Source organism: Plecotus auritus (genome assembly GCF_963455305.1).
Source record: "Plecotus auritus genome assembly, chromosome: 10".
In the NCBI taxonomy this organism is placed as follows: Eukaryota; Metazoa; Chordata; class Mammalia; order Chiroptera; family Vespertilionidae; genus Plecotus; species Plecotus auritus.
Window position 1 is genome coordinate 29930738 of NC_137785.1, and position 27816 is coordinate 29958553.

Consider the following 27816-nt stretch of genomic DNA (forward strand, 5'->3'; position numbering starts at 1 on the left):
CAAAGAAGAAACCAACTTGTCATTGACCTAATTGTGTATATAAGTAATGGCTAAGCCTTCCTTCCAGGAGTCAGAACTTGGGATATTAATCCCTTGTCTCATTTACTTGCTGCAAGTAAATAAAACTACCTTGTGACAACCATGTCTCTTTTCTTTTTTATATTTTTTTTATTGATTTCAGAGAGGAAGGGAGAGGGAGAGATAGAAACATCAATGATGAGAGAGAATCATTGATCGGCTGCTTCCTGCATGCCCCCTACTGGGGATCCAGCCCACACCCAAGCATGTGCCCTTGACTGGAATTAAACCAGGGACCCTTCAGTCCGCAGGCCGACACTTTATCTATTGAGCCAACCCAGCTAGGCCTCGTTTCTTTTTAAAAAAAATAATTATTTATTTATTGTTAATCCTTACCTGAGGATATTTTTCCATTGATTTTTAGGGAGAGTGGAAGAGAGAGAAACATCGATGTGAAAGATACACATCGATTGGTTGCCTCCTGCAGGGCCCAGGCCGGGGAGGAGCCTACAATTTAGGTATGTGCCCTTGACCACAATCGAATCTGGTACCTTTTGGTTGGCAGGCTAATGCTTAAGCCAAACCAGCTATGGCCCATGTCTCATTTTTGAATAGAGCACCCCAAGTGGCAAACCCCTTGAGTCTGGTAGCAGTGTGGGTCCCTGAAAACATTAATTTCTTTTGCACCCTGATATGAAGTCTGAGATAGTGCTTTTGCAACATGCATTTTTTTAAAAGTCAGGTTTATTGAGATATAATTTACATACAGTAAAATTCACCTTCCTCTGGTGTACAGTTCTGAATTTTGACAAATGTATACAGTCATGTAACCACACAGTTGAGATATACAGCATTTCATCACCCAAAATAGTTCCTGGCACCCCTTTGTGATTAATCCGTCAGCGGACAGCAGAAACAGGCAAGGAATTATTTGTAGGAAAGCAATACACTCAGAGAGGACCTGAGTGGGCAACTAAGCTGGCTGAAAGGGAACCGAATGTCCTGCCTGGGTGGGGTTTGGGATATTTATATCCCTAGACTGGAGTGCCCCTTGGTAAGTCTTCCCTTCCCTTATTCACCAACCCCCCCCCCCCCGCCACACACACACAAAATGTATCTTTAAATTATAAGACTCCTTCATCTAGTTGTTATGCCACCAGTTAGACCTCATCCTGGAGAGGTCTGAAACTTTCCTGCTCACATAAAGGCCTGCCACCTCCATTGTTTGTTTTCAGCTTGTCAGGTCTGGCACTTACTTCCTCCAAGCCCCAGCTGCCTCTCCCAGTTCATATCTTTCTAACAAATCCCTACCTCCCAAACCCAAATCCGGGCAATCAGTGGTCTGATTTCTTTATCTTGAAAGTTCACCTTTTCCAGAATGCGGACTTTTGTGTCTGGCTTCTTGCACAAGTTCACCTAGGTTGTGCATTTAAAAAAACTGTATTTTGGAAAACGTCAAACTATTAACAAACAGTACAGAAGACCTCCATGTACCTGACACCAAATTTCAATAATTACCAACTCATGACCTTATTTCATCTACCCCTTCATCATGTTTTGGCAAGTTTCAGATACATCCTTTCATCTGTAAGTATTTTTATGTTTATCTCTAAAAATTACGGACTTTGTTTTTTCTTGTTAACCATAATACTATTATTTCGCTTATTTCAGGTAAAACTTTATGGAAACACTACTTCATAAGTGCGCGTACTTCCTACTTCAGGGCATTTGGAGACACATGAATGCCTGGGGCTCCCGGGTTTTGAGCCCAGCACAGCAGCAGTCTCCAGTTCGGCTCCCATCCTCAGAAAGGACCTTCAGGGGCGGGGCCGGCTCGCTGATGTAGGAGGTGCGCGTGCGCAGCGGGGCGCACCTTCTGGGCTACCGTAGTTCCTCTTTTCAGGTGGATGCCCCGTCGTCATGGCGGCCGTTCGGAAGCCAGTACTGCTCGGTCTTCCAGACGCAGCGGTGCATGGCTGCCCCACAGGGCCAGGCGCCTGGACTGCTAGCAAGCTGGGCGGCCTTCCGGTGAGATGGGGCGCCGGAGTCGGGTCGGCGGGTGCTGGTGCGGGGGTGGGCTAGGTCCCGGGCACTGTCCGGGTCTGAGCACTGCCCCCCCGCCCTTAGGACGCCCTGCCCGCAGTAGCAGCGCCGAGGCCAGTGTGTGAACATTGCAGGCAGCCGCTTGCCTTGGTCGTGCAGGTGTACTGCCCGCTGGAAGGCTCCTCGTTTCATCGGCTACTGCACGTGTTCGCTTGCCCCAGCCCCAGGTGCGGCGGCGGGGCGCGCAGGTAGGTGGGAGGTGCTGGGCGCCGCGCCGGTCGCCCCAGGAGGGGTGGTTAGCTGGCTGGCGGCCCGAGTGGAGCCCTCACCGCAGTTATCTTTACCCTGAAGCTGGCAGGTGTTCCGCTCCCAGTTCCTGCAGATGCGAGAGAAAGAAGTGCCGGACACTCAGGTAAAGCGGTTGTGCATGTTAGGAGTTGCTGTGATTTGAGGGTATTTTATAGAATATCGTTTAAGACAAACTTTAAGCTGTGTTCTTTGAAATGTTTTTTGCTCTTTTCTGAACCATAAAGTGCTATTTCTTTAAGGTTTTGTTAGTTGTGTCTTTTAATATACACTGAAGGTTTTGAGGCACATACTTTACTGATTTTTTTGTTTTGGAAAAAGTATGAATGTATACATATACATGGTTGTGTGTAATACATACATGTGTTTATAGGAAATATTCTTACTGTGATATGTATATACTAGTGGCCCGGTGCACGAAATTCGTGCACATTAAAAGGGGATTAATTAAAGGAAATATTTTAATACTAGGGGCCCACTGCACAAATCCATGCACCTTGAAAGGAACTGTGGGCTGTCAGGCTGTGGTAGGTACAGAGGCAGGTCTTGGCCCATCCACTGCACCCCTGCCCAGCCCCTCCTGCCATAGCTCTGGTTCCCTGTCTGCCAGCATCCCCGCTTCAACTGCCTCCGCTCCCACATGCTGACAGCGCTGGCCCCATTCGCACCCGCTGACAGAGTGGAGCGATTGGGGCTGGCACCAGCAGTGGATGCAAGCAGGGCTGGTGCTATCAGCGGGTGCAAGCAATGGCTGCTACCCCGATTGCCCCTCGGGAGCAGGGGGAGGTGGAGAAGCCCTCAGGGGCGATCGGGGCTGGCAGCCACTGCTCGCACCCACTGATGGCGCTGAGTGATCGGGACTGGCTGCCAGTGGGGCTGGCGCCAGCAGCAGGTACGAGTGCCAGGTGGGATCACGGCATGTAGGAGCAAAGAAATTTCATTAATCACCAGAGGCTCGCCCCAATGACAGCGACCAGTGCCCCGCCTTGGTCTGGCACCCCCACTCACCTGCTCCACCATCCCGCTGCAGCCAATGCCCACCATGTTCCACACATGCCCCTTGGTGGTCAGCGCACATCATAGTGACCGGTTGTTCTGTTGTTCTGGTTGTTCCACTGTTCGGTCTATTTGCATATTAGCCTTTTATATATGATGTATATGTATATAACTCATTTAATAAGACGAACTCTGAATTTAATAATCTAAAAGTCAGGCAAATGGGTAGCAGCAGAACAAATTTCAGCCTCCCTTTGCCTGTAAGTGTTGCTTTATATATATATGCTAGAGGCCCGGTGCACGAAATTCATGCACGGGGGAGGGGGGTGTCCCTCAGCCCAGCCTGCACCCTCTCCAATCTGGGACATCCCTCTCACAATCCAGGACTGCTGGCTCCCAATTGCTCGCCTGCCTGCCTTCCTGATTGCTCCTAACTGCTTCTGCCTGCCAGCCTGATCACCCCCTAACCACTCCCCTGCCAGCCTGATTGATGCCTAACTGCTCCCCTGCCAGCCTGTTTGCCCCTAACTACCCTCCCCTGCAGGCCTGGTCACCCCTAACTGCCCTCCCCTGCAGGCCTGGTCCCCCCCACCTGCTCTGCCAACCTGGGTCCCCCCCCAACTGCTCTCCACTGCAGGCCTGGTCACCCTTAACTGCCCTCCCCTGCAGGCCTGGTCCCCCCCAACTGCTCTCCCCTGCAGGCCTGGGTCCCTCCCAACTGCCTTTCCCTGCAGACCTGGTCGCCCCCAACTTCCCTCCTCTGCCAGCTTGGTCACCCCTAACTGCCTTCCCCTGCAGGCTTGATCGCCCCCAACTGCCCTCCCTTGCAGGCCTGGTCCCTCCCAACTGCCCTCCCTTGCTGGCCATCTTGTGTCCACATGGGGGCAGGATCTTTGACCACATGGGGGCAGCCATCTTGTGTGTTGGAGTGATGGTCAATCTGCATATTACTCTTTTGTTAGATAGGATAGAGGCCTGGTGTACGGGTGGGTGCCAGCTGGTTGGCCCTGAAGGGTATCCCAGATCAGGGTGGGGGCTCCCTTGGGGCGTGGGGCGGCCTGGGCGAGGGGCCTGTGATGGTTTGCAGGCTGGCCACGCCCCCTGGCGACCCAAGTGGAGGCCCTGGTATCTGGGGTTTATTTATCTTCTACAATTGAAACTTTGTAGCCTGGAGCAGAGCCAAGCCTTCTGCTTGCTCCGTTGCGGCAGCCATTTTTTTTTGGATTTATGTATCTTCTATAATTGAAACTTTGTAGCCTTAAGCGGAGGCCTGGGCCGGCAATGGTGTGTGGAAAGCTTGGCTTCTTCCATCGCCGGGGGCAATCCTAGCCTCCTGCTCTTTGCAGCTCCATGGCTGCTGCCAGTTTGGGTTTATGTATCTTCTGTCATTGAAACTTTGTAGCCTTGAGTGGAGGCCTAGGCCGGCAAGGGCAGGCGGAAAGCTTGGCTTCCTCCATCGCTGGGGAAACCCAAGCCTCCCTCCTGCTCTCTGTGGCCGTAGCCATCTTGGTTGGGTTTATTTGCATATTCGTTCCTGATTGGCTGGTAGGCATGGCTGGTGGGCGTGGCTTGTGGGTGTAGCAGAGTGATGGTTAATTTGTATATTACTCTTATATTATATAGGACTAGAGGCCCGGTGCACAAAATTTGTGTAAGAGTAGGCCTTCCTTCCCCTGGCTGCCAGCACCAGCTTCCCTCTGGCACCCGGGACCTGGGCTTCCCTCCAGCCACCAGCAGGCACCTGGGACCCAGGCTTCCCTCGCAGCCTCGGCTTTGTCTGGAAGGTTGTCTGGTCTAATTAGCCGGCAGTGGTTCTCAACCTTTTTAATGCCACGACCCTTTAATACAGTTCCTCGTTCCTCATGTTGTGGTGACTCCCAACCATAAAATTATTTTCTTTTTTCTTTTTTCTTTTTTTTTTTAAATATATTTCATTGATTTTTTACAGAGAGGAAAGGAGAGGGATAGAGAGTTAGAAACATCGATGAGAGAGAAACATCCATCAGCTGCCTCCTGCACACCTCCTACTGGGGATGTGCCCACAACCAAGGTACATGCCCTTGACCGGAATCGAACCTGGGACCTTTCAGTCCGCAGGCTGACGCTCTATCCACTAAGCCAAACCGGTTTCAGCTATAAAATTATTTTCGTTGCTACTTCATAACTGTAATTTTGCTACTGTTATGAATCGTAATCTAAATATCTGTGTTTTCCGATGGTCTTAGGCAACCCTGCTAGCGGTTCCCACAGGTTGAGAACCGCTGCTGTAGAGTCTAAGACCATCAGAAAACACAGATATTTACATTACGATTCATAACAGTAGCCAAATTACAGTTATGAAGTAGCAACGAAAATAATTTTATGGTTGGGGGTCACCACATGAGGAACTGTATTAAAGGGTCGTGGCATTAAAAAGGTTGAGAACCACTGATAGCGAATTACGCTTTTATTATATAGATGCTGAGTTCTTAATATGTGCCAGGCACAGTACTAGCAGTACTGGGGATAAAAAGATGACTGTGGTGTCTGCCTATATTTGTCAGGGTTCAATTGCAGATAATAGACAAACAATTTGTCTTTTTAAAGATGAGACTTAAAATTAGATTTTTGCTAACTTACTGGACAGGCTGGAGAAGGTAACTCCAGCAATGGTCTCCAGAATGACACCTCAGAACTGGTCTGTGAGAGAGCTGCTATGCTACCTCTGCTGCAGTCAGGAAGCTGAGGTGTGGGCTCCTGAACTGGTAGTTGCCCTGTCAGAATGTTGATTCCAGAGACATGCTCTGTCTCCTGTAGAGTTTTGCTTCAGGGCCTCTCAAGTTTGTCTTTTTCTCTCTCTTTTTTTTTTTAAATATATTTTATTGCTTTTTTACAGAGAGGAAGGGAGAGGGATAGAGAGTTAGAAACATCGATGAGAGAGAAACATCGATCAGCTGCCTCCTGCACACCTTCTACTGGGGATGTGCCTGCAACCAAGGTACATGCCCTTGACCAGAATCGAACATGGGACCTTTCAGTCCGCAAGCCGGCGCTCTATCCACTGAGCCAAACCAGTTAGGGCTGTCTTTCTCTTTAGTGGACCTGATTAGCAGACCCCTGACCATATTTGGACCCCTAGCTGCTAGAGAGTCTGGGAAATGTAATTCGTTCCTGCTAGATTCTGCAATACATGAAGCACAACTGAAAGAGTTTGGAACAGGTGGTTGAACAAGACACTGGACTGCATCTGCCATACTGCCCCTCAAGAGGAAAGACACTATCTGCCACCTCCAACATGCTTTTGAGTAAATGAGGTCCATGAAGTGAATCAGATTGTGCTGGAAGGGAAGTAGCTGTGTGACACCTCCCTCAGGCAGGTGAAGGGATGAGTGGCTGAAGCCAAGGGAATAGGTGAGATCACCCAGGTGTGCTTGGACCTTATTCACTGGATGTTCTTCCAGAAACAGGAAAATGGCCTTGCAGCTGAGGATTGGTGTGAAGGTGCGGATGACTGGGGAAGTGACAATGAGGAGGCGCCTTCACCACAGCTTACCTTGGATTTTGGAAATGATTCTAACAGTGCCAAAGACAAAGACTGGACTGTCCAGCTCCAAGACCTCCACCTTCAGGATACTTACCCGAATGCTGCTCTTCCTGTGCCTCCTGGGGAAGGAATGGCCTTGCCTCCTGTAGTGCCGCAGTTCCTGCCCCACTACATCTGTGTGGTAGAGGAGGATGATTACAGAGACGTCGTCAGTCTAGATCATGCTCATAGTCTTCTCAGGGAATATCAACAACGAGAAGGAATTGATATGGAACAGTTGCTTTCCCAAAGGTGAGAATGTGTGCAGCTGAGGTTAAGAGGTGACTTGATCAGAAAGCTGCCACAGTAGATACCCTTTGGTTTTACCCTAATACGTGGGAAAACTTTTTCAGGCAGAACTTGTCTGTGTAAGACCTTTTTTGCTTCAATCTCTTGAATTAGCTAAAGAAGATGTGTTCAGTATCTCTTGTTTTCTGCTTCTAAATGTATAACTGAGACAGGTAAGTTAGAAAAATGCTATTTGTGCCCTGGCCAGTGTGGCTCAGATGGATGAGCCTCTGTTCTGACATGTAAAATGAAAGTGACTTTGATAAATATTGTCTTATCAGACTAGTAGCCCTATGCACAAATCCGTGTGCCAGTAGTTCGCTAGTAGCTCACTGCCACCCTCCCGTAGCTCTCCGCCCGCTGCCCTGCCCTCCTGTAGCTCCCCTTTCCCCCCGTCATAGCTTGCTGCCCTGCCCCCCCTATAGCTCTCCGCCACCTGCATGTAGCCAGTAACTCGCTGCTGCCCTCCTGTAGCTCTCTGCCTGCTGCCCCGCCCTCCTGTAGCTCCCCCGCCCCCCTCATAGCTTGCTGCCCTGCCCCATCATAGCTCTCCACCACCCGCTTGTAGTTTGCTGCCCCACCCTCCTGCAGATCCGTGATCCCGTTGTTATGCCTTATGGCATAACAGATAATTAGCATATTCCTCTCTTATTATATAGGATGGTTTTGGGAGTCAAGTGAGAAAGTAGGTCTTGAAGGGCTATATAAACCAAAGCCCGTCTAAAGACGTAAGCATGATTATTTTGCTGTTATAATTACAACAAGATATTTAGAGAGATGACCTGGTTCTGTACCAGAGCTCTTCCATTCATAAGCTTTTTCAGAATAATTTTGGGTTGCATAAAGACATGTTGGTGTTTGAAAATAATCCAAATGGAGAAAGAAATGGAAGGAGTCAATGGGCACAATGACTCTTCACATTGCAAACAATTATTCCAGAGTTGAAAATGGTTAGGGAGCAGGGCTTGGGAAAAGGGTGAGTAAGGGGATTACTGTCATACATTATAATGTATTAAATTTATGATATTTAAATTGTTTGCATATGTTAACTTTGGTAAAAAAAATTTTTAATTACCTTGTTTACTCTTCTAAATACTATAATTCTCTAGATATAGACACTCAAAACTATTTTCTGCTTCTCTTTTTAGTCTTCCTAGTGATGGTAATGAAAAATATGAGAAGACCATAATTAAAAGTGGAGACAAGATATTTTACAAATTCATGAAGAGAATTTCTGCTTGTCAGGAGCAGATTTTGAGGTAAAGGTACAATTTTCTTTTATTGTTTCTCCTGATATATTAGTTTGGAAAACACAGGAAAGTAAAATGAGAAAACCAGTATTCCTCAAACTGAAGCTAAGATTTTAGTATATTACCTTCACTTATTTTTTTATGCATTTGGATGCATGGATGCAGGTAGATATTGTGTGTTTTTGAAAAATATAATTGGGATCATAGTATTAATAATTTTTCTTTTTCAATAACATTCACTGATATTGAAAGTTTGTTGTATATTAAAAATTATTCAAAATGTTTTCCTGCATTTTTTAAACTAAATTTTTAATAGGTACTGTATTCCTAAGTCTCAAAAATATAAAAATGTGTACATATGTATAAATACAATGATTCCTTTCTTGTCATCCACAGTCTACTGAGGTACCCACTGTTGTTAGTTTCCTGTGTGTGCTTACAGTTTTTTTATGCATGTATAAGGAAATATAATGATTACGTACTACCTTTTTTTTTTTTTTTTTACACAAAAGGATGCATTTGAGGCAGATTCTAGACTTTGCTTTTTTAACTCTACACTGTATCTAAGAGTACTGTATTTTTTTTTAAACACTACCACTTTTATTTTTATTTATTTATTTATTTTTTTATATATTTTATTGATTTTTTTACAGAGAGGAAGAGAGAGGGATAGAGAGTTAGAAACATCGATGGAAGAGAGACATCGATCAGCTGCCTCCTGCACGCCCCCTACTGGGGATGTGCCCGCAACCCAGGTACATGCCCTTGACCGGAATCGAACCTGGGACCCTTGAGTCCGCAGGCCGACGCTCTATCCACTGAGCCAAACCGGTTAGGGCTAAGAATACTGTATTTTTGTAGTACATAGAGAATTTTGTTTTAAGAAAAGCTTTATAGTACTGTGTAGTTCTTTGTCAGTATTTCTTGGACTTTTTTTTTTTTTTTAATATATTTTATTGATTTTTTACAGAGAGGAAGAGAGAGGGATAGAAAGTTAGAAACATCGATGAGAGAGAGACATCGATCAGCTGCCTCCTGCACACCACCTACTGGGGATGTGCCCGCAACCCAGGTACATGCCCTTGACCGGAATCGAACCCGGGACCCTTCATTCCGCAGGCCGATGCTCTATCCACTGAGCCAAACCGGTTAGGGCGGTATTTCTTGGACATTTAATGTTATTCCCAAACTTTTGCTATTATAAATTATACTAATGAACAGTTTTGCACCTATGATATTCTGTGTGTATTTAAGTATATTTGTAGCATAATTCCCTGAAGTGGCGTAGTTAAGCAAAAGCTCTATGCAGTTGTAATTTTCATTGGTAGCACCAAAATGACTCCCTTAAGACTTCAGTTCCTACTGGTGATATATCAAAGTTTAATTCTCACTGGCAGTCTGTAAGTGTGTTTTCCTATAGCCTTACCAATAGTGTGAGCTTCATGCTTTTGTGTTTCTACCAATTCAAGGTAAAAGGGCATCTTGGTATAATTTTACTTTATTATTATTATTATTATTATTATTATTGGCATCTTTCTCTATGTTTTTGAATCATTTCTATCTATTCATGTCCTTTACTCATTTTCCCATAACTTCTTAGTCCTTTTGATTTTCAGGAATCTTATCTAGGGTATCCCCAAAAATGTATATATGCACTTTGAATAATTATAAAGGCAGTGTTTATTAAAATACATTTCATTTTCAAAATTGTGCTATCAGCTCTAGCCAGTTTGGTTCAGTGGATAGAGCATCAGCCTACAGACTGAAAGGTTCCAGGTTCGATTCTGATCAAGGGCACATGACCAGGTTGGGGGCTCCATCCCAGTAGGGGGTGTGCAGAAGGCACCCAATCAATGATTCTTTCTCATCATCGATGTTTCTAGCTCTCTCTCCCTCTCCCTTCTTCTCTGAAATCAATAAAAAAATTTAAAAATTTTTTTAAATTGTGCTATCAGCTGTTACATTGTGTGTATATATATATTTTGGGGACACCCTGTATTACACAGGTTAGCCTTTATTATTATAATTAATTTTCTTGATTTGTTTTTTTACTTTGTTTATAGATATATCATAGTATTTAAGTGTTCCCATCCAGTTCATTCCAGTTTTGCACAGTTTAGTGCTGCATTACTGAAATCAGTAAAAATATATGTAAAAATCTTCTATATATAAAGAAACCTAATATGCAAAGTGTCCCTCGGGAGTTCGATTGCTCGCTATGATGTTCACTGACCACCAGGGAGCGACCTGGAACAAAGGAAGGCCCCAATCAGCCCTGATAGCTGGCCAGCCTAGGGACCCTATCCATAGGGACCCTACACTAATAAAAGAGTAAGATACAAATTGACCATACCTTGAGACACCCACCAGCCAATCAGGAGTGACTATGCAAATTAACCGACAAAGACGGAATATTAATTTGCATACACAGGCACCAAGTGCTGGGGGCGGGGTGGGACGCAGGCGTTCTGCACCACCCCAGCCGCTCCGGGCCTCTGGGCAGCGTGGGAAGGCGGAAAGGCGGCTCCGGCTGGAGCAAAGGCGGTGCCGGCAGTCAGGGAAGGAAGGCTCATTCTTACACGAATCTTCGTGCATTGGGCCTCTAGTAAATAAATAAAAACCTTATGCCTGGCCAGTGTGGCTCAGTGATTGAGCATCGACCCAAGAACCAGGAGGTCACAGTTCAATTCAGGGTTGGCACATTCCCATGTTTCCAGCAATCTTCAGTTGGGGGGCGTACAGGAAGCTGCTGACAATTGATGTTTCTCTCTCCCTCTCCCTTCCTCTCTGCAATCAATAAAAACATATTCTTTTTTTAAAAAAAAATATATTTTATTGATTCTTTACAGAGCGGAAGGGAGAGGGATAGAGAGTTAGAAACATTGATGAGAGAGAAACATCAATCAGCTGCCTCCTGCACACCTCCCACTGGGGATGTGCCCGCAACCAAGGTACGTGCCCTTGACCGGAATTGAACCTGGGACCCTTCAGTCCACAGGCTGACCCACTGAGCCAAACTGGTTTCGGCAAAACATATTCTTTTTTTTAGAATATATTTTATTGATTCTTTACAGAGAGGAAGGGAGAGAGATAGAGAGTTAGAAACATCGATGAGAGAGAAACATCAGCTGCCTCCTGCACACCTCCCACTGGGGATGTGCCCGCAACCAAGGCACATGCCCTTGACCGGAATCGAACCTGGGACCTTTCAGTCCACAGGCTGACCCTCTATCCCAGGGGTGGGCAAACTTTTTGACTCGAGGGCCACAATGGGTTCTTAAACTGGACCGGAGGGCCGGAACAAAAGCATGGATGAAGTATTTGTGTGAACTAATATAAATTCAAAGTAAACATCATTACATAAAAGGCTACGGTCTTTTTTTTTTTATTATTTCAATAGTTTTATTCATTTCAAACATTTTAACAAGAAGAATGTAAACACTAATTATTATAATTTGAAACTTCAAAAAATGGAGGAATCATAGCACAATAACATACCTTATATTGAAGATGGCAAAGGCAAAATAAAATTGCCTAACAAAGGAAAGGTACGAAAGCCTTTCAAATTAAACTTAAATATAATAAAATAATTTAAAACTAAAACAAATAGAAAAGAACAAAATGTGTAAACAGTAAATTAAACATTTTCTTTAGTGCAACTTCCAAATTATGCCCGGGACATAGATGTAGATGGCAATGTAGACTGGGTTGAAAGGTTTTTGGTCTTTAAAACATCAACTTCAGTGGGAACAGTGTTGTTGGTCTTTTTAGCTAATGCTCTGATACTGTGCTCTCCAGTGGTGTGTCTCCCTACATCACCACGATAACGTGTCTACGCATTCCCAGGGTGATGTCAGGGGACGCATCCGCGGGCATTACAAGGAGCCTCTGGAAGATGGAGAGGTTGTTCCTTCTACTGAATAGGCAGATATAAATCCGCCCACTCAGAAGAAGGAGCTGCGGCCGTGTTTCCCGACGTTGCCATGTTAACACTGCTGCTGGTGAAGGAGCGGAGGGGAGAGCAAGAGAACCCTCTGCTCTTTCGGCTCCGCGGGCCAGATAGAACAGCCGAATGGGCCGGATTCGGCCCGCGGGCCGTAGTTTGCCCACGGCTGCTCTATCCACTGAGCCAAACCAGTTTCGGCTAAAAACATATTCTTAAAAAATAAATAAAAGCCTTAAAAAAAAAAAAGGAATGAATTCTAGTTCATCCACATCCTTGCCAGTACTTCATAGGGTCAGTGTTTAATTTTAGCCATATTAGATGATGTGTATTAGTAGTATTTCCTTGTGGTTTTAATTTGTATTTCCTTAACGACTAAAGATGCTGAACATCTTTTCGAGTGTTTGTTTTCCGTCTGTATCTGTCATCTTTAGGAAAGTATCAGTTCAGATCTTTCCCCCATGTTTTTATTGGGTCATTTATTTTTTTGTTGTTGAACTATAGGAATTCCTCATATTTTCAGGATATGAGTTCTTTTTGAGGTTATATATACATTTCAAATATTTTCTCCCTTTCTGTGGTTTGCCTGTCATTTTTTTTTTTAAATATATTTTATTGATATATTACAGAGAGGAAGGGAGAAGGATAGAGAGCTAGAAACATCGATGAGAGAGAAACATCGATCAGCTGGCTCCTGTACACTCCCCCACTGGGGATGTGCCCGCAACCAGGGCACATGCCCCTGACTGGAATCGGACCCGGGACCCTTCAGTCCGCAGGCCGACGCTCCATCCACTGAGCCAAACCGGTTAGGGCGCCTGTCATTTTATTAATAGGGTCTTTAGAGGTGAATTTTTTTTTTTTTAACATATTTTATTGATTTTTTACAGAGAGGAAGGAAGAGGGATAGAGAGTTAGAAACATCGATGAGAGAGAACCATCGATCAGCTGCCTCTTGCACACCCCCTACTGGGGATGTGCCCACAACCAAGTTACGTGCCCTTGACCAGAATCGAACCTGGGACCCTTCAGTCCACAGGCCGACGCTCTTATCCACTGAGCCAAACCGGTTTTGGCTTGAGGTGAAGTTTTTTTTTTTTTTTTAAGAAAGGAAATATACTGATTATTTATTTATTTATTTATTTCTTAAATATATATTTTATTGATTTTTTACAGAGAGGAAGGAAGAGGGATAGAGAGTTAGAAACATCGATGAGAGAGAAACATCGATCAGCTGCCTCTTGCACACCTCCTATTGGGGATGTGCCCGCAACCAAGTTACGTGCCCCTGACCGGAATCGAATCTGAGACCTTTCAGTCCGCAGGCTGACGCTCTATCCTCTGAGCCAAACCGGTTTTGGCTGAGGTGAAGTTTTAATATTGATCCAGTCCAACTTAACAGTTTGGGTTTTTTTATCCCCTCTTATATTTTTTACTTTTTAATAAGTTTAAGTCCTTGAGTACAGCATTACATACATCCTGTGTCCAGTGGCCTTAGCAGAAGGTGGTCGGAATTTGTCTCGGACCATGCCACCGTTCCATGAGGATACTGCCTTTCCCCATATTGCTCTGATTTTCTTAGGTTTCCCACCAGGAGTCACTGTGGGTTTGCCTGTACACACCTTTTCCTACATAGACTTCCGTTTCAAGAGCTGCCCTAGCCGGTTTGGCTCAGTGGATAGAGCCTTGGCCTGCGGACTGAAGGGTCCTGGATTCAGTTCCGGTCAGGGCACATGCCCGGGTTGTGGGCTCAACCCCTAGTAGGGGGCATGCAGGAGGCAGCCGATCAATGATTCTCTTTCATCATGGATGTTTCTATCTTTCTCTCCCTCTCCCTTCCTATCTGAAATCAATAAAAAATAAGAAAGAACAGCTGTGTGCTCCCTCTGGTTCTAGAGACCCCGCTTACAGCTAGCAGCCTTGCAGGCATATTTGTTAGTTTAGAGTTCCTGTTCCCAGCAGGCTCCCAGATGGTGGAGAGGCTGGTTTTTTGTTTTTGTTTTGCTTAAGAAAGTTCTGCCTAACCCAAGAAGGGTTTTTTTCTGTGTTTTCTTGAAGAAATTTTTATTTTCAGTTTTTACATATAGGTCTGTGATCCATTTTCAGTAAATTTTAATATATGACATATGAGGGTCAAGGTTCATTTTTTTCCACGTGAACATCCAATTGTTATAATACCAGTCTTTTTTTTTTTTAAATAATGATTAGCATTATTTTTATTTTTTAAATATATTTTATTGACATTTTACAGAGAGGAAGGGAGAGGGATAGAGAGCTAGAAACATCGATGAGAGAGAAACATCGATCAGCTGCCTCCTGCACACCCCCCACTGGGGATGTGCCTGCAACCAAGGTACATGCCCTTGACCGGAATCGAACCTGGGACCCTTCAGTCCACAGGCCGACACTCTATCCACTGAGCCAAACCGGTTTTGCCATAATACCAGTCTTTATTACTTACTAGAGGCCTGGTGCACGGACTCATGCATCAGTGGGGTCTCTCTATGTGGCATGAGGGAATCCAGGGAAGAGCCGGTCCCACTATGGGAGTGCACTGACCACCAGGGGGCAGCTCCTTGGTGGTCAGTGGGCGTCATAGCGACCAGCTGACCAGTTGCTTAGGCTTTTATATGTATAGATTACTGTTGTCTTCTCCCATCCAAGTACTAACCAGGCCCGACCCTGCTTAGCTTCCGAGATCAGATGAGATCGGGCGCGTTCAGGGTGGTATGGCCATAGACTACTGTTGTCTTCTTATCAGTTACTGGGAGAGGAATGTTAAAACCTCCAACTATGATTATGGATAGCTTTTTCTCCTATTCTGTCATTGTGTCTCATGCATTTTGGTGCTGTTTTAAGTTATGTACACTTAGTGTTATTATCTGATGAATTGGTGGTATTATAATTATGACATGTTCCCATTTATTTCTGTTCATACTCCTTCCTTGGAATGTATTTTGTCTGATGTTAATATAGCCACACTAATATTCTTTTGTTTAGTCTTTGTTCACTCTTTTACTTGCAACTTCTTTCTTATTTTTATATAAATTATCAATTGATTTAAACTAAAAAGTAAACAAAAACAGTTCACCTATTTGCCTACCTCCCAACCTCCACCACTGGCAATGACCAGTCTGCTCTCTACATCTATGAGATTGGTTTTCATTTTCTTTTAGATTAATTCTACAGAGAGATCACATGGTATTTATCTTTCTCTGACTTACTTCGCTTAGGGTCAACCCATGTTTTTCATAAATGGGAATATTCATTCTTTTATATATGTACTAGAGGCCCAGTGCATGGGAATCGTGCACTGGTGGGGGGCGTGGCCTGCAGGGATCGGCCTGCTTTGGGAGTGCCTCTGCTCATCCCAGTCAGCCAAGCATCTGTGGACCCACCCTCTGAGTGCTGCTTCCTGGTCCGACATCTTCTGTGGAGCCGGAGCAGTTCCCTCTCCAAGGGACCTGGTCAGGGCTGGGCCCAGGGACAGTAGCACTGAGAGATGGCATAGTAGGCCTCAGTCCTGTGGCAGCAATGAACCTGCCTCGCAGCCTCCGGGGTCAGCTCTGCAAGCCCGGTAGTGGCACTGTGCAGCCTGCAGGCATCTGGAGGAGGCGGCAGGGAGCGAGGAGGAGGAGCCTGGGGTGAGGAGTGACGATCGCAGCCCGGGTTCCTGCCCATTGGCCCAGGGTTTGCAGCGAGAGCAGCCGTTCATCCCAGTCAGCCGAGCAGCCATCCCACTGTGGTAGTGCACTGACCACTAGAGGGTAGCTCCTGCGTTGAGCTTCTGCCCCCTGGTGGTCAGTGTACATCATAGCGATTTGTCTTGTTCTACCATTCTGTTGCTGGGCTTTTATTATATAGGATATATACATATATACATATATATACACACTTATACCACAATTTCTCTTTTTTTTAATTTCAGAGAGGAAGGGAGAGAGAGAGATAGAAGCATCAACGATGAGAGAGAATCATTGATGGACTGCCTCCTGCACGCCTCCTACTGGGGATCGAGCCCGCAACCTGGGCATGTACCTTAACTAGAATTGAACCTGGGACCCTTCAGTCCACAGGCCAATTCTCTATCCACTGAGCCAAACCAGTCAGGGCTATACCATAATTTCTTTATCTATTTATCCATTGATGGACACTTACGTTGTTTTCATATCTTGGCTAGTATAAATAATGTTGCAATGAACATGGGGGTGTATCACGTATCTTTTCAAGTTAGAGTTTATATTTTCTTTGGATAAATACCCAGAAGTGGAATTGTTGCATCATATGGTAGATCTGTTTGGATATTTTGAGGAACCTCCATACTGTATTCCATAGTGGTTGCACCAATTTACATTTCCACCAACGGTGCACAAAGGTTCCCTTTTCTCCACACCCTCATCAATACATGTTATTTCTGTTGTCTTTTTAAAAAATATATGTATTTTAAATATATTTCTTTATTGATTTCAGAGAGGAAGGGAGAAGGAGAGAGAGAAACATCAATGATGAGAGAGAATCATTGATCGGCTGCCTCCTGCACACCCCCTACTAGGGTTGGAGCCCGTAACCCAGGCATGTGCCCTTGGCTGGAATCGAACCTGGGACTCTGCAGTCTGCAGGCTGACGCTCTATCCACTGGGCCAAGTCGGCTAGGGCACTGTTGTCTTTTAAAAAATATTTTTTAATTGATTTTTAGAGCAAGAAACATCGATGTGAAAGGGAAGTAGGATCAGCTGCCTCCTACACACCCCCTATTGGAGATGTGGCCCACAACCTGAGCATGTGCCCTGACCTGGAATCTGACCCGCAACCTTTGAGTGCACAGGATGACGCCCAACCTACTGATCCACACAGGCCAGGCTGTTATTTCTTTTTTTTTTTAAATAAATCTTTATTGTTCAGATTATTTCAGTTGTTCCTCTTTTTCCCCCCATAGCTCCCCTCCACCAGGTTCCCACCCCACCCCTTTTCCTTACCCCCCCACTGTCCTCATCCATAGGTGTACAATTTTTGTCCAGTCTCTTCCCGCACTCCCCACACTCCCTTCCCCCCAAGAATTGTCAGTCCACTTCCTTTCTATGCCCCTGGTTTTATTATATTCACCAGTTTATTCTGTTCATCAGATTTTTTATTCACTTGCTTTTTAGATTCACTTGTTGATAGATATGTATTTGTTGTCACTTTGTTATTCATAATTTTTATCTTTACCTTTTTCTTCTTCCTCTTTTAAAGAATACCCTTCAGCATTTCATATAATACTGGTTTGGTGGTGATGAACTCCTTTAGCTTTTTCTTATCTATGAAGCTCTTTATCTAACCTTCAATTCTAAATGATAGCTTTGCTCCCTAACCGGTTTGGCTCAGTGGATAGAGCGTTGGCCTGCGGACTGAAAGGTCCCAGGTTCGATGCCGGTCAAGGGCATGTACCTTGGTTGTGGGCACATCCCCAGTAGGGGGTGTGCAAGAGGCAGCTGATTGATGTTTCTCTCTCATCCATGTTTCTAACTCTCTATCCCTCTCCCTTCCTCTCTGTAAAAAATCAATAAAATATATTTCAAAAAAAGATAAAAATAAATAAATGATAGCTTTGCTGGGTAGAGTAATCTTGGTTGTAGGTTCTTGCTATTCATCACTTTGAATATTTCTTGCTACTCCCTTCTGGCCTGCATAGTTTCTGTTGAGAAATCAGCTTACAGTCGTATGGGTACTCCTTTGTAGGTAACTAACTGTTTTTATCTTGCTGCTTTTAATATTCTCTCTTTGTCTTTTGCCCTTGGCATTTTAATTATGGTGTGTCTTGGTGTGGTCCTCTTTGGATTCCTTTTGTTTGGGGTTCTCTGCGCTTCCTGAACTTGTAGGTCTATTTCTTTCACCAGGTAGGGGAAGTTTTCTGTCATTATTTCTTCAAATAGGTTTTCAATATCTTGCTCTCTTCTTCTGACACCCCTATAATTCGGATGTTGGTATGCTTGAAGTTGTCCCAGAGGCTCCTTGCACTATCTTCATATTTTTGGATTCTTTTTTTCTTTTCCGGTTGGATGTTTTCTGCTTCTTCGTATTTCAAATGTTTGACTTGATTCTTGCGATCCTCTAGTCCAGCCGTGGGCAAACTACGGCCCGCGAGCCGAATCCGGCCCGATCGGCTGTTCTATCCGGCCTGCGGAGCCGAAAGAGCGGAGGGTTCTCTTGCTCTCCCCTCCGCTCCTTTACTTTGAATTTATATTAGTTCACACAAACACTCCATCCATGCTTTTGTTCCAGCCCTCCGGTCCAGTTTAAGAACCCATTGTGGCCCTCGAGTCAAAAAGTTTGCCCACCCCTGCTCTAGTCTGCTGTTGGATCTCTGTATATTATTATTATTTTTTAAAATAAATCTTTATTCAGATTATTACAATTGTTTCTCCTTTTTCCCCCCATAGCTCTCCTCCACCCGGTTTCCACCCCACCTTCTGCCCTTAACCTCCCCCCCACTGTCCTCATCCATAGGTGTATGATTTTTGTCCAGTCTCTTCATGAACCCCCCATACTCCTTTCCCCCTGAGAATTATCAGTCCACTCCCTTTCTATGCCCCTGATTCTATTATATTCACCAGATTATTCTGTTCCTCAGGTTTTTAATTCACTTGATTTTTAGATTCACTTGTTGGTAGATATGTATTTGTTGTTCATAATTTTTATCTTTACTTTTTTCTTCTTCCTCTTCTTTAAGAATACCTTTCAGCATTTCATATAATACTGGTTTGGTGGTGATGAACTCCTTTAGCTTTTTCTTATCTGTAAAGCTCTTTATCTGCCCTTCAATTCTGAATGATAGCTTTGCTGGGTAGAGTAATCTTGGTTGTAGGTTCTTGCTATTCATCACATTGAAAATTTCTTGCCACTCCCGTCTGGCCTGCATAGTTTTTGTTGAGAAATCAGCTGACAATCGTATGGGTACGCCCTTGTAGGTAACTAACTGTTTTTCTCTTGCTGCTTTTAAGATTCTCTCTTTGTCTTTTTCTCTTGGCATTTTAATTATGATGTGTCTTGGTGTGGTCCTCTTTGGGTTCCTTTTGTTTGGGGTTCTGTGCGCTTCCTGGACTTGTAAGTCTATTTCTTTCACCAGGTGGGGGAAGTTTTCAGTCATTATTTCTTCAAATAGGTTTTCAGTATCTTGCTCTCTCTCTTCTTCTGACACCCCCATAATTCTGATGCTGGTACACTTAAAGTTGTCCCAGAGGCTTCTTACACTATCTTCAACTTTTTGGATTTTTTTTTCTTTTTGCTTTTTCGGGTGAGTGTATTTTGCTTCTCTGTATTTCAATTCTTTGACTTGATTCTTGTGTTCCTCTAGTCTGTTGTTGGGTCTCTGTATAATATTTTTTACTTCAGTCAGTGTATGTTTAATTTCTAGTTGGTCCTTTTTCATATCTTCGAGGGTCTCGTTATATTTATCGGCCTTTTCTAGGATATTCTTGAAAAGCCTTATAACCATGGTTTTGAATTCTATATCCAGTCGTTTGTTTTCCTCCATTTCTTTCGTTTGTGATCTGATTCTTTGACGCCGCATTTTCACTGCTTCCCTGAGTTGGTAGGGTAGATTTGTGTGCTAGGTTTCCTATATGGCCCAGTGGGTCGGCCTCCCCAGTTAACCTGAGGTGGACACTCTTGGTGCACCCCTTTGTGGACTGTGTGTACAGGCTTGTTGTAGTTAAGTCTTGATTGTTGTTGGTATCACTGGGAGGAATTGACCTCCAGGCCAGTTGGCTGTAAGGATCAGCTGTGTCTACGCTGGGAGAAGTTCGGTGCTGGAGACAGCCTTATAGGATTAGACTTGCCAAATTGCAATAGCCTCTGTGCTCAGCTTGGATGGGGTGGAGTCTCAGGGTGGAGCAGACAGTCTTGGCTTCCAGTCAGCCTTGCCCTTGCGCGCGCGCACACCACCAGACCTCTGCCTTCCCCGGCTCCCGAGTCTCCGCCCGAGAGTCCAGGTTCCCCACACAAGAGCGTGGGTCCCCAGGGGCTCGCCTGGAACTGGGGTTCAGTGCAGTCAGAACTGGGGCTCATTGCAGTCAGGAGCTTCTGACTCCCTTCCACTAGGGAAAGCCTGTGGCAACCTCCGCAGCCTTTTTGTGCACTGGCACGCGCGTGCCTCCAGTCCTCTGCCTTTCCCGGCTCCTGAGTCTCTGCCCGAGAGTCCAGATTCCCCCCACCCCGTAAGTGCGTGGGTCCCCAGGGGCTCGCCTGGAACTGGGGTTCAGTGCAGTCTCAACTGGGGCTCAGTGCAGTCAGGAGCTTCCGACTCCCTTTTGTTAGGGAAAGCCTGTGGCAACCTCTGCAGCCTTAGTGCACACTGGTGTGCGCACCTCCAGACCCCCGGGTCTCCCCTGGCTCTCCGAGTCTCCGGGTGCCTTTCTCTGTACCTGACAGTCCAGACTCCCCCTGTATGAGCCTGGGTCCACGGGGTTTCGTCCAGGACTGGGGTTCAGTGCAGTCAGAACTGGGGTTCAGTGCGGTCGGGGGCTTCCTTCCCCCTCCTGCCAGAGAAAGTCAGCCAGGCTCTCAGCCGCCCTTCCTCTCTGCGCGCATAAAGACCCTTTGCCGTACCTCCAATTCTCTGTGAGCTTTTCTCTTTCCTTCTAGTTGTAGAATTTCCACTCAGCCAGCTTTCCTGTGGTTCTGGATGGTGTCCGTTCTGTCTTTTAGTTGTAGTTTTGAAATTGCTGTGCGAGGCAGCAGTTTAGGTGCTTACCTATGCCGCCATCTTGGTTTCTGTAAAATATTTTTCTTAAGCAGCTTAAATATATGGGTTATGCCTTTTTAAAATTCAGGCTGTTTGCCTTTTGCCTTTTAAATGTTTTGTGTGTTTTTTTGTAATCCTTACCTGAGGATATTTTTTCCATTGATTTTCACAGAGAGTGGAAGGGACGGCTCAGGGGAGTGAGAGAAAGAAAAAAAGAGAGAAACACATTGATTGGTTGCCTTCCACACGGGCCTGGGGATCGAACTTGCAACCCAGGTAAGTGCCCTTGACCTGGAATCAAACCTGAGAACCTTTGATACCAGGGCCAATGCTTTAACCACTTAGCACACCAGCCAGGGCTACGTGGTTTTTAGTCCTTACATCTAATTACTGGTGGTGGTGGGTTAATTTTAATCATTCTGGAATTGGATTTTTTCCCTTTATTTTGCTCCTCTTTTCCATTTTGGTTAACCTTCTTTTCAGTGAATTGAGTATTTTTAGTTTATGATTTTTTCAAATACATTGTTATTGATTTCAGAGAGGAAGGGAGAGGGACAGAGAAAAAAAAAATCAATGATGAGAGAGAATCATTGATGATCAGCTGCCTCCTGCACGCTCTCCACTGGGGTTGGAGCCTGCAATCCAGGCATGTGCCCTGACCAGGAATCGAACCGTGACATCCTGATCTATACAGGTTGATGCTCAACCAATAAACCACACCAGGGGAGATGGTTTATGATTTTATCTCCTTTCCTAACTTTCTATAATAGCTCTGTGGCTTTTTTAGTGCTTGCTTAATGATTACTGTATAATGTACAGCTTTGACTTATTACAATCTACCTTCATTTAGTTTACTACTATGAACTGAGAACCCATCCACAGATTCCCACTTACCTTTCCCCTTCCCTTTGTGATCTTGTTTTCATGTATCCACTTCTATAGATGCTATGTACCCCATAAACATTTTTATTTTTGCCAAGGTACATGCCCTTGACCAGAATCGAACCTGGGACCCTTGATTCCGCAGGCCGATGCTCTATCCACTGAGCCAAACCAGTTAGGGCTTAATATTTCTTTTAATGGACATTTTTATTACTTTTTTATCTTTCAGTACTGAAAAGATTTTGTTCTATTGTCTTCTTGGTTTATTGTGTTCATTAGAAATTAATTCTTATTATTTGTGGTTCTGTTTTTAACATATTTATACTTTGTGTATAAACACACTTTAGAATTTGTGTGTTTCAATTTATTCTGCCTGGGATTTGCTGAGCTTTTTGAATTTATGGGTTGATTACTTTCCATTAATTTTGGAAAAATTTTGGTCATTATTTTCAAATATTTTTTCTATCTTTCCTTCTAGGACTCTAGTGAGTTGCATGTTAGATTATATGAAATTGTCTCATGATTTTTAAAGCTTTTTTTCCTTTTGTTTTAAATTTTCACTTTTTGTTTCATTTTGGATATTTATATTTTCCTCAGACATACAGGTTTTTTGTTTGTTTCCAGTCTACTGTTTTCCTTTATTGAGTGAAGTTATTTCTGATATCACATTTGTGTTTCCGTCTTGTCATTTCCATTTCTGTGTTAAATGCCTAATCTGTTTATTGCATGGCCACCTTTTCTACTAGATTCTTTTACATGGGTATTATTGGTATTTTAAAATCTTTGTCTGATAATACCATTATCTTGTCTATGGTTCGGTCTCCTTGTATTGACTTGCCTTATGGATTAAATTTTTCTGCTTCTTTGCATATCTAATAACTTTTTTAAAAAATTGTTTGCCAGGAATTGTATGTTGAAGAAAGGTAGATACTAAAGTAAATATTTACTCCTTAGAAGGGCATGCCAGTAGTGAGGAGGTCTGAGTCCATTTAATTTGCAATTGAGCTAAATCTGGGCTTTGTGGCATTTTTGGTTAGATTCAGTTCCACATTGGCTTTTGTGCCTTCATCCAAACTTTGAATCAAGTATTGATAAAACTTCAGATATCTTGCCATGCTTTACAGGCTTGATGCTGGTGTTTTGAGCCTGTGGATTTTCTTTTTCTCTGGCTTAGGCCTGGTACTCTGCAAGAAAGAAACAAAGTTTGCAAAGTGAGCTCTTAGATGTTGGAATGTGACTTTTATGTGGTCCTGACTGTGTGTTTTTTGTTTCCGTGCCCTAGGTATTCCTGGAGTGGACAACCACTGTTTTTGACCTGCGCTACATCAGAAGTCATTGAGCTCCCAGCCTGCAGCCACTGTGGAGCCCAAAGGACATTTGAGTTTCAGCTTATGCCAGCACTGGTCAGCATGCTAAGAAGTGCTGACTTAGGTAATAAGCCCTTTATTAATTTGAGTTTGTGAATTTATGGCACTAAATTGGAATTATTTTTAAATGAAAGACTATTTTGTTTTACTTAGTAATAAAATATAAGCATATTACAGAAAATTTGGGAAATTGAAATTAAGGTAAGGAAATTTATAATCCAATCCATCTAATGTGAATGCACTGATAACAATATAGTTGATTTAAGGCCACACTATTTTCTGTCCTTAAAATTATTTTCATCTCACCCTATCCGGTTTGGCTCAATGGATACAGCATCGGCCTGCAGACAGAAGGGTCCTGGGTTTTATTCCGATCAAGGGCACATGCCTGCATTGTGAGCTCAAACCCCAGTAAGGGGTGTGCAGGAGGCAGCCAATCAGTGATTTCTCTCTCATCATTGATGTTTCTCTCGCTCTCTCCCTCTCCCTTCCTCTCTGAAATAAAGATATATTTAAAAATTTTTATTTTCATCTCATTATAATATAATAAAAATGTATTATTCTTTTAGAAATTGCATTTACATGATTATAGTTATTTTCAGAAAAAAATGAAAAGACCCTGGCTGGGTGGCTTAGTTGGTTGGAGTGTCATCCAGTACACACACCAAAATGTTGTGGGTTTGATTCCCTAGGGCCGTGGTCGGCAAACTGTGGCTCGCGAGCCACTTGCTCTTTGGACCCTTGAGTGTGGCTTTTCCACAAAATACCACGGCCTGGGCGAGTCTGTTTTGAAGAAGTGGCGTTAGAAGAAGTTTAAGTTTAAAAAATTTGGCTCTCAAAAGAAATTTCAATCGTTGTACTGTTGATATTTGGCTCTGTTGACTAATGAGTTTGCCGACCACTGCCCTAGGGCATATACCTGGGTTGTGGGTTCCATCCCAGGAGGTCACTCACAGGAAGCAACTGTTCCATGTTTCTCTCAACAATGTTTCTCTCTCTCTCTCTCTCTCTCTCTCTCTCTCTCTCTCTTTCTTTCTCTCTCAAATCAATAAAAAAGTCCTGTGCAGGAGGCAGTCAAACAATGATTCTCTCTCATCATTGATGTTTCTCTCTCTCCCTCTCCTTGTTCTCTGAAATCAATAAAAAAAATATTAAATCTTAAAAAAACAAAACAAAAAGAAGCCCTAGCCAGTCTGGCTCAGTGGATAGAGTGTCAGCCTGCAGACTGAAGGGTCCCAGGTTCGATTCCGGTCAAGGGCACATACCTTGGTTGCAGGCTCCTCCCTGGCCCAGGCCCTGGTCAGGGCTCATGCAGGAGGCAACCTATTTCCCTCTCTCTTCTACTCTCTCTTAAAAAAGAAAAAAAGGAAAAAAAATCTTCAGGTGAGGATTAAAAAAACAAAAAGAAGTAAAGGCCTTCCTCATGTCAGTTACTAGAGGGAACTTTTTAAATTGATTTTTAGAGAGAGAAAGATCTGATGTGAATGTGAAGTGAAGCATTGATTGGCTGTCTCCTATACACCCCTCTCTGGGGTTCAAGCCCACAACCCAGTCACATGACCAGAATTAAACCCAACAACCTTCTAGTGCACAGGATGACGCCCAGCTAACTAACTGAGGCGCACTGGCCAGGGCTAGAAGAAACTTTTTATTGCAAGTTTATTTTCTTATACTTTCCTCTAAACATATTTTATGTGTATACACATATAAAACAGTTTTTTGGACAAAAGTAGGTTTTATAGCCTCTCTTTCTCATATATTGGGTAATTTTTTCCATGTTAATATATTAGAATTTTTTGCAAATAGCTTTATTGAGATTTAATGGCATATAACAAAACTATATATTTTAAGTATGCAGTCTGCTAAGTATTGACATGTATACACATGAAATCATCATTACCAGTGTCAAAGTAATGTGTTCATCACTCTCAGAAGTTTTCTCAAGCACCTTTGTACCCTGTTTTACCCCCTTCTATTAACCCGATTGACTTTTTCATTATAGATTAGTTTGCATTTTCTAGAAATTTTATAAATGGAATCATTTACTTTTTGTTTGTTTGTTTTTACTAATAATTACTTTGAGATACATCCATATATTGTATATCAATAGATCACATATTTTTCTCTCTCTCTTTTTTTTTAATCCTCACCCAATATTTTTTCCATTGATATTTTACAGAGAGAGAGAAAGAGAGAGAGAGAGAGAAGCATTGCTGTGAGAGAGACATATTGATCGGTTGTCTCCCCCACACATCCCAACCTGGCCGGGGATTGAACCTACAACTCAGGCACATGGCCTTGACCAGGAATCAAACGCGGGACCTTTTGGTATGTGGGCTGACGCTCCAATCACTGGGCCACACCAGCTAGAGCAATAGATCGCATCTTATAGTTGCTGATTACTATTTTATGGGTACATCACACTTTGTTTATTTTTTTTATTTTTTAAAATATTTTTTATTGATTTCAGAGAGGAAGGGAGAGGGAGAGAAAGAGAGAAACATCAATGATGAGAGAGAATCATTGATCGGCTGCCTCCTGCCTCACTGGGGACCAAGCCCGCAACCCAGGCATGTGCCCCCGACCCGAATAGAACCTGGGACCCTTCAGTCCGCAGGCTGACGCTCTATCCACTGAGCCAAACCCGCCAGGGCACACTTTGTTTATTGATGGACATTTTTTGGATGTTATGTGTTTCCATATGGGGCTGTTACAAAAACAGATGCTGTGAAGATTTATATGGACAGAGGTGGGTTTTGTTTTTTTTTTTAATATATTTTTATTGATTTCAGAGAGGAAGGGAAAGGGAGAGAGAGACAGAAACATCATTGATGAGAGAGAATCATTGATCAGCTGTCTTCTGCATGCCCCACACTGGGGATCGAGCCCACAACCAGGGTATATACCCTGATCGGGAATCGAACCATGACCTCCTGATTCATAGGTCAAAGCTCAACCACTGAGCCACACCGGCCAGGCGGGATTTTATTTTGTATGCTGCCTTTTTTCCTAACCCAGTGGTTAATAGTTCTGAGGCTCCAGCCTTCTCCTGTCCTCTGCAAATGCTTTTGCACATGCTTGTTAGAAATTATTTCAGATACATGAGGTTATTTCCCCAAAATCAGCTCTATTTTGGCCTTCTGTCGTCTGGCTTTGATCATTTTCTTTCCATTAAACCTGTCTACATTTTTTCCCCTTGGTTGCTTCAAACCAGTTATCCACCTCATCCTGTTGTCCTATCTTCCTATTCTGTTATTAGCAGGAGTTGGATTGCTCATGTTTCCTTGGTACCATTCTTCGTGGCTCCATGCACTGATAAATTTCTGTAAGCTCTTAGGACTTATTTACTATTTTTTGCCTGAGTCCTTTCTTGGTGGTTGTGTGTTCTGTTGGAGTGATGTATTTTTTTTTTATAAATACATATTTTATTGATTTTCTTACAGAGAGGAAGGGAGAGGGATAGAGAGTTAGAAACATCGATGAGAGAGAAACATCAATCAGCTGCCTCCTGCACACCTCCTACTGGGGATGTGCCCTCAACCAAGGTACATGCCCTTGACCGGAATCGAACCTGGGACCCTTCAGTCCGCAGGCCGACGCTCTATCCACTGAGCCAAACTGGCTAGGGCTGGAGTGATGTATTTTTAAATGTTCATATGGTCTAGACAGCTGTAATGAAGACTTGTTTAGATTTTCGTTTATTTTTTAAATTATATTTTCCTGTTAAATGTGCTTTTTGTCACCAGTGGTCACTTATTGTAGGAAAGAGTGTGACTGTTTTGTGACTGAAAGTTAGTGAGCACTTTTTTTGCTTTACATAATTATTTTTTCAGATTGTAAGTTAAAATCACTCTTTGTATCAGTTATCCTGACATCGAGCTATCTTTCTCCTTTCCTTCTATCATCGTCTAGTTACTTAACTAACCTCTTTGTTTGATGGTAAACACATAACAGGGCCAGGATCTGTTGTAAGTATCTTACATGGACTAGTTTATTTAATCCCCCTCACAACATTGTGATGAATCCAATCATTATTACACAGAGGTGAAGTCACTTGCTAAAGGTGGTAGAGCTGGAATACGAACCTAAACAGTCTTGCTCCAGAGTGGACTCTATCCACTAACAAACTCAAATATTGAGTGTATGTCATAACAGTTGCTCTTAGCTGGGATCCTGACTTTGTTATATTTTTCAGGTCTTTCTGTGGAATTCGGAACAGTTCTAATTTATACATGTGAGAAGAGTTGCTGGCCTCAAAATCAGCAGACTCCCATGGAAGAAGTTTGTATTGTACAAGAAGACCCAGATGAATTATTATTTAAGTAGAATATTTCCATTTTTAATTTAAATTCAAATAAATTTTAATGTCCAAATTTGTGTTTTTACTTCATTTTGACTTACAAGCTATTCACTCTTGTTAAATGTTTCTAAATCTCGCT

General features: G+C 43.6%; 1 protein-coding gene across 3 annotated transcripts; it reads left to right on the forward strand.

The window, feature by feature from the left end:
* Positions 1 to 1896: 1896 nt before the first annotated feature.
* PDCD2L (programmed cell death 2 like) lies at positions 1897 to 27748 on the forward strand. 3 transcript variants are annotated; one of them, XR_013959174.1, is made up of 8 exons: positions 1897 to 2046; positions 2146 to 2309; positions 2413 to 2473; positions 6804 to 7177; positions 8362 to 8472; positions 21301 to 21404; positions 23293 to 23441; positions 27573 to 27747. XR_013959174.1 is itself a non-coding variant. In XM_080644024.1 (7 exons), exons 1-7 carry the CDS (start codon positions 1939 to 1941, stop codon positions 27701 to 27703), a joined length of 1098 nt encoding a protein of 365 aa, XP_080500150.1. In that variant the 5' UTR covers positions 1897 to 1938; the 3' UTR covers positions 27704 to 27748. The 3 variants fall into 3 exon arrangements, 2 of the variants coding, with proteins under 2 accessions (XP_080500150.1, XP_080500151.1); XM_080644024.1 differs by lacking the exon at positions 21301 to 21404 and having other exon boundaries at positions 27573 to 27748; XM_080644025.1 differs by lacking the exon at positions 21301 to 21404 and having other exon boundaries at positions 2146 to 2288; positions 27573 to 27748.
* The last annotated feature ends 68 nt before the right edge of the window (positions 27749 to 27816 follow it).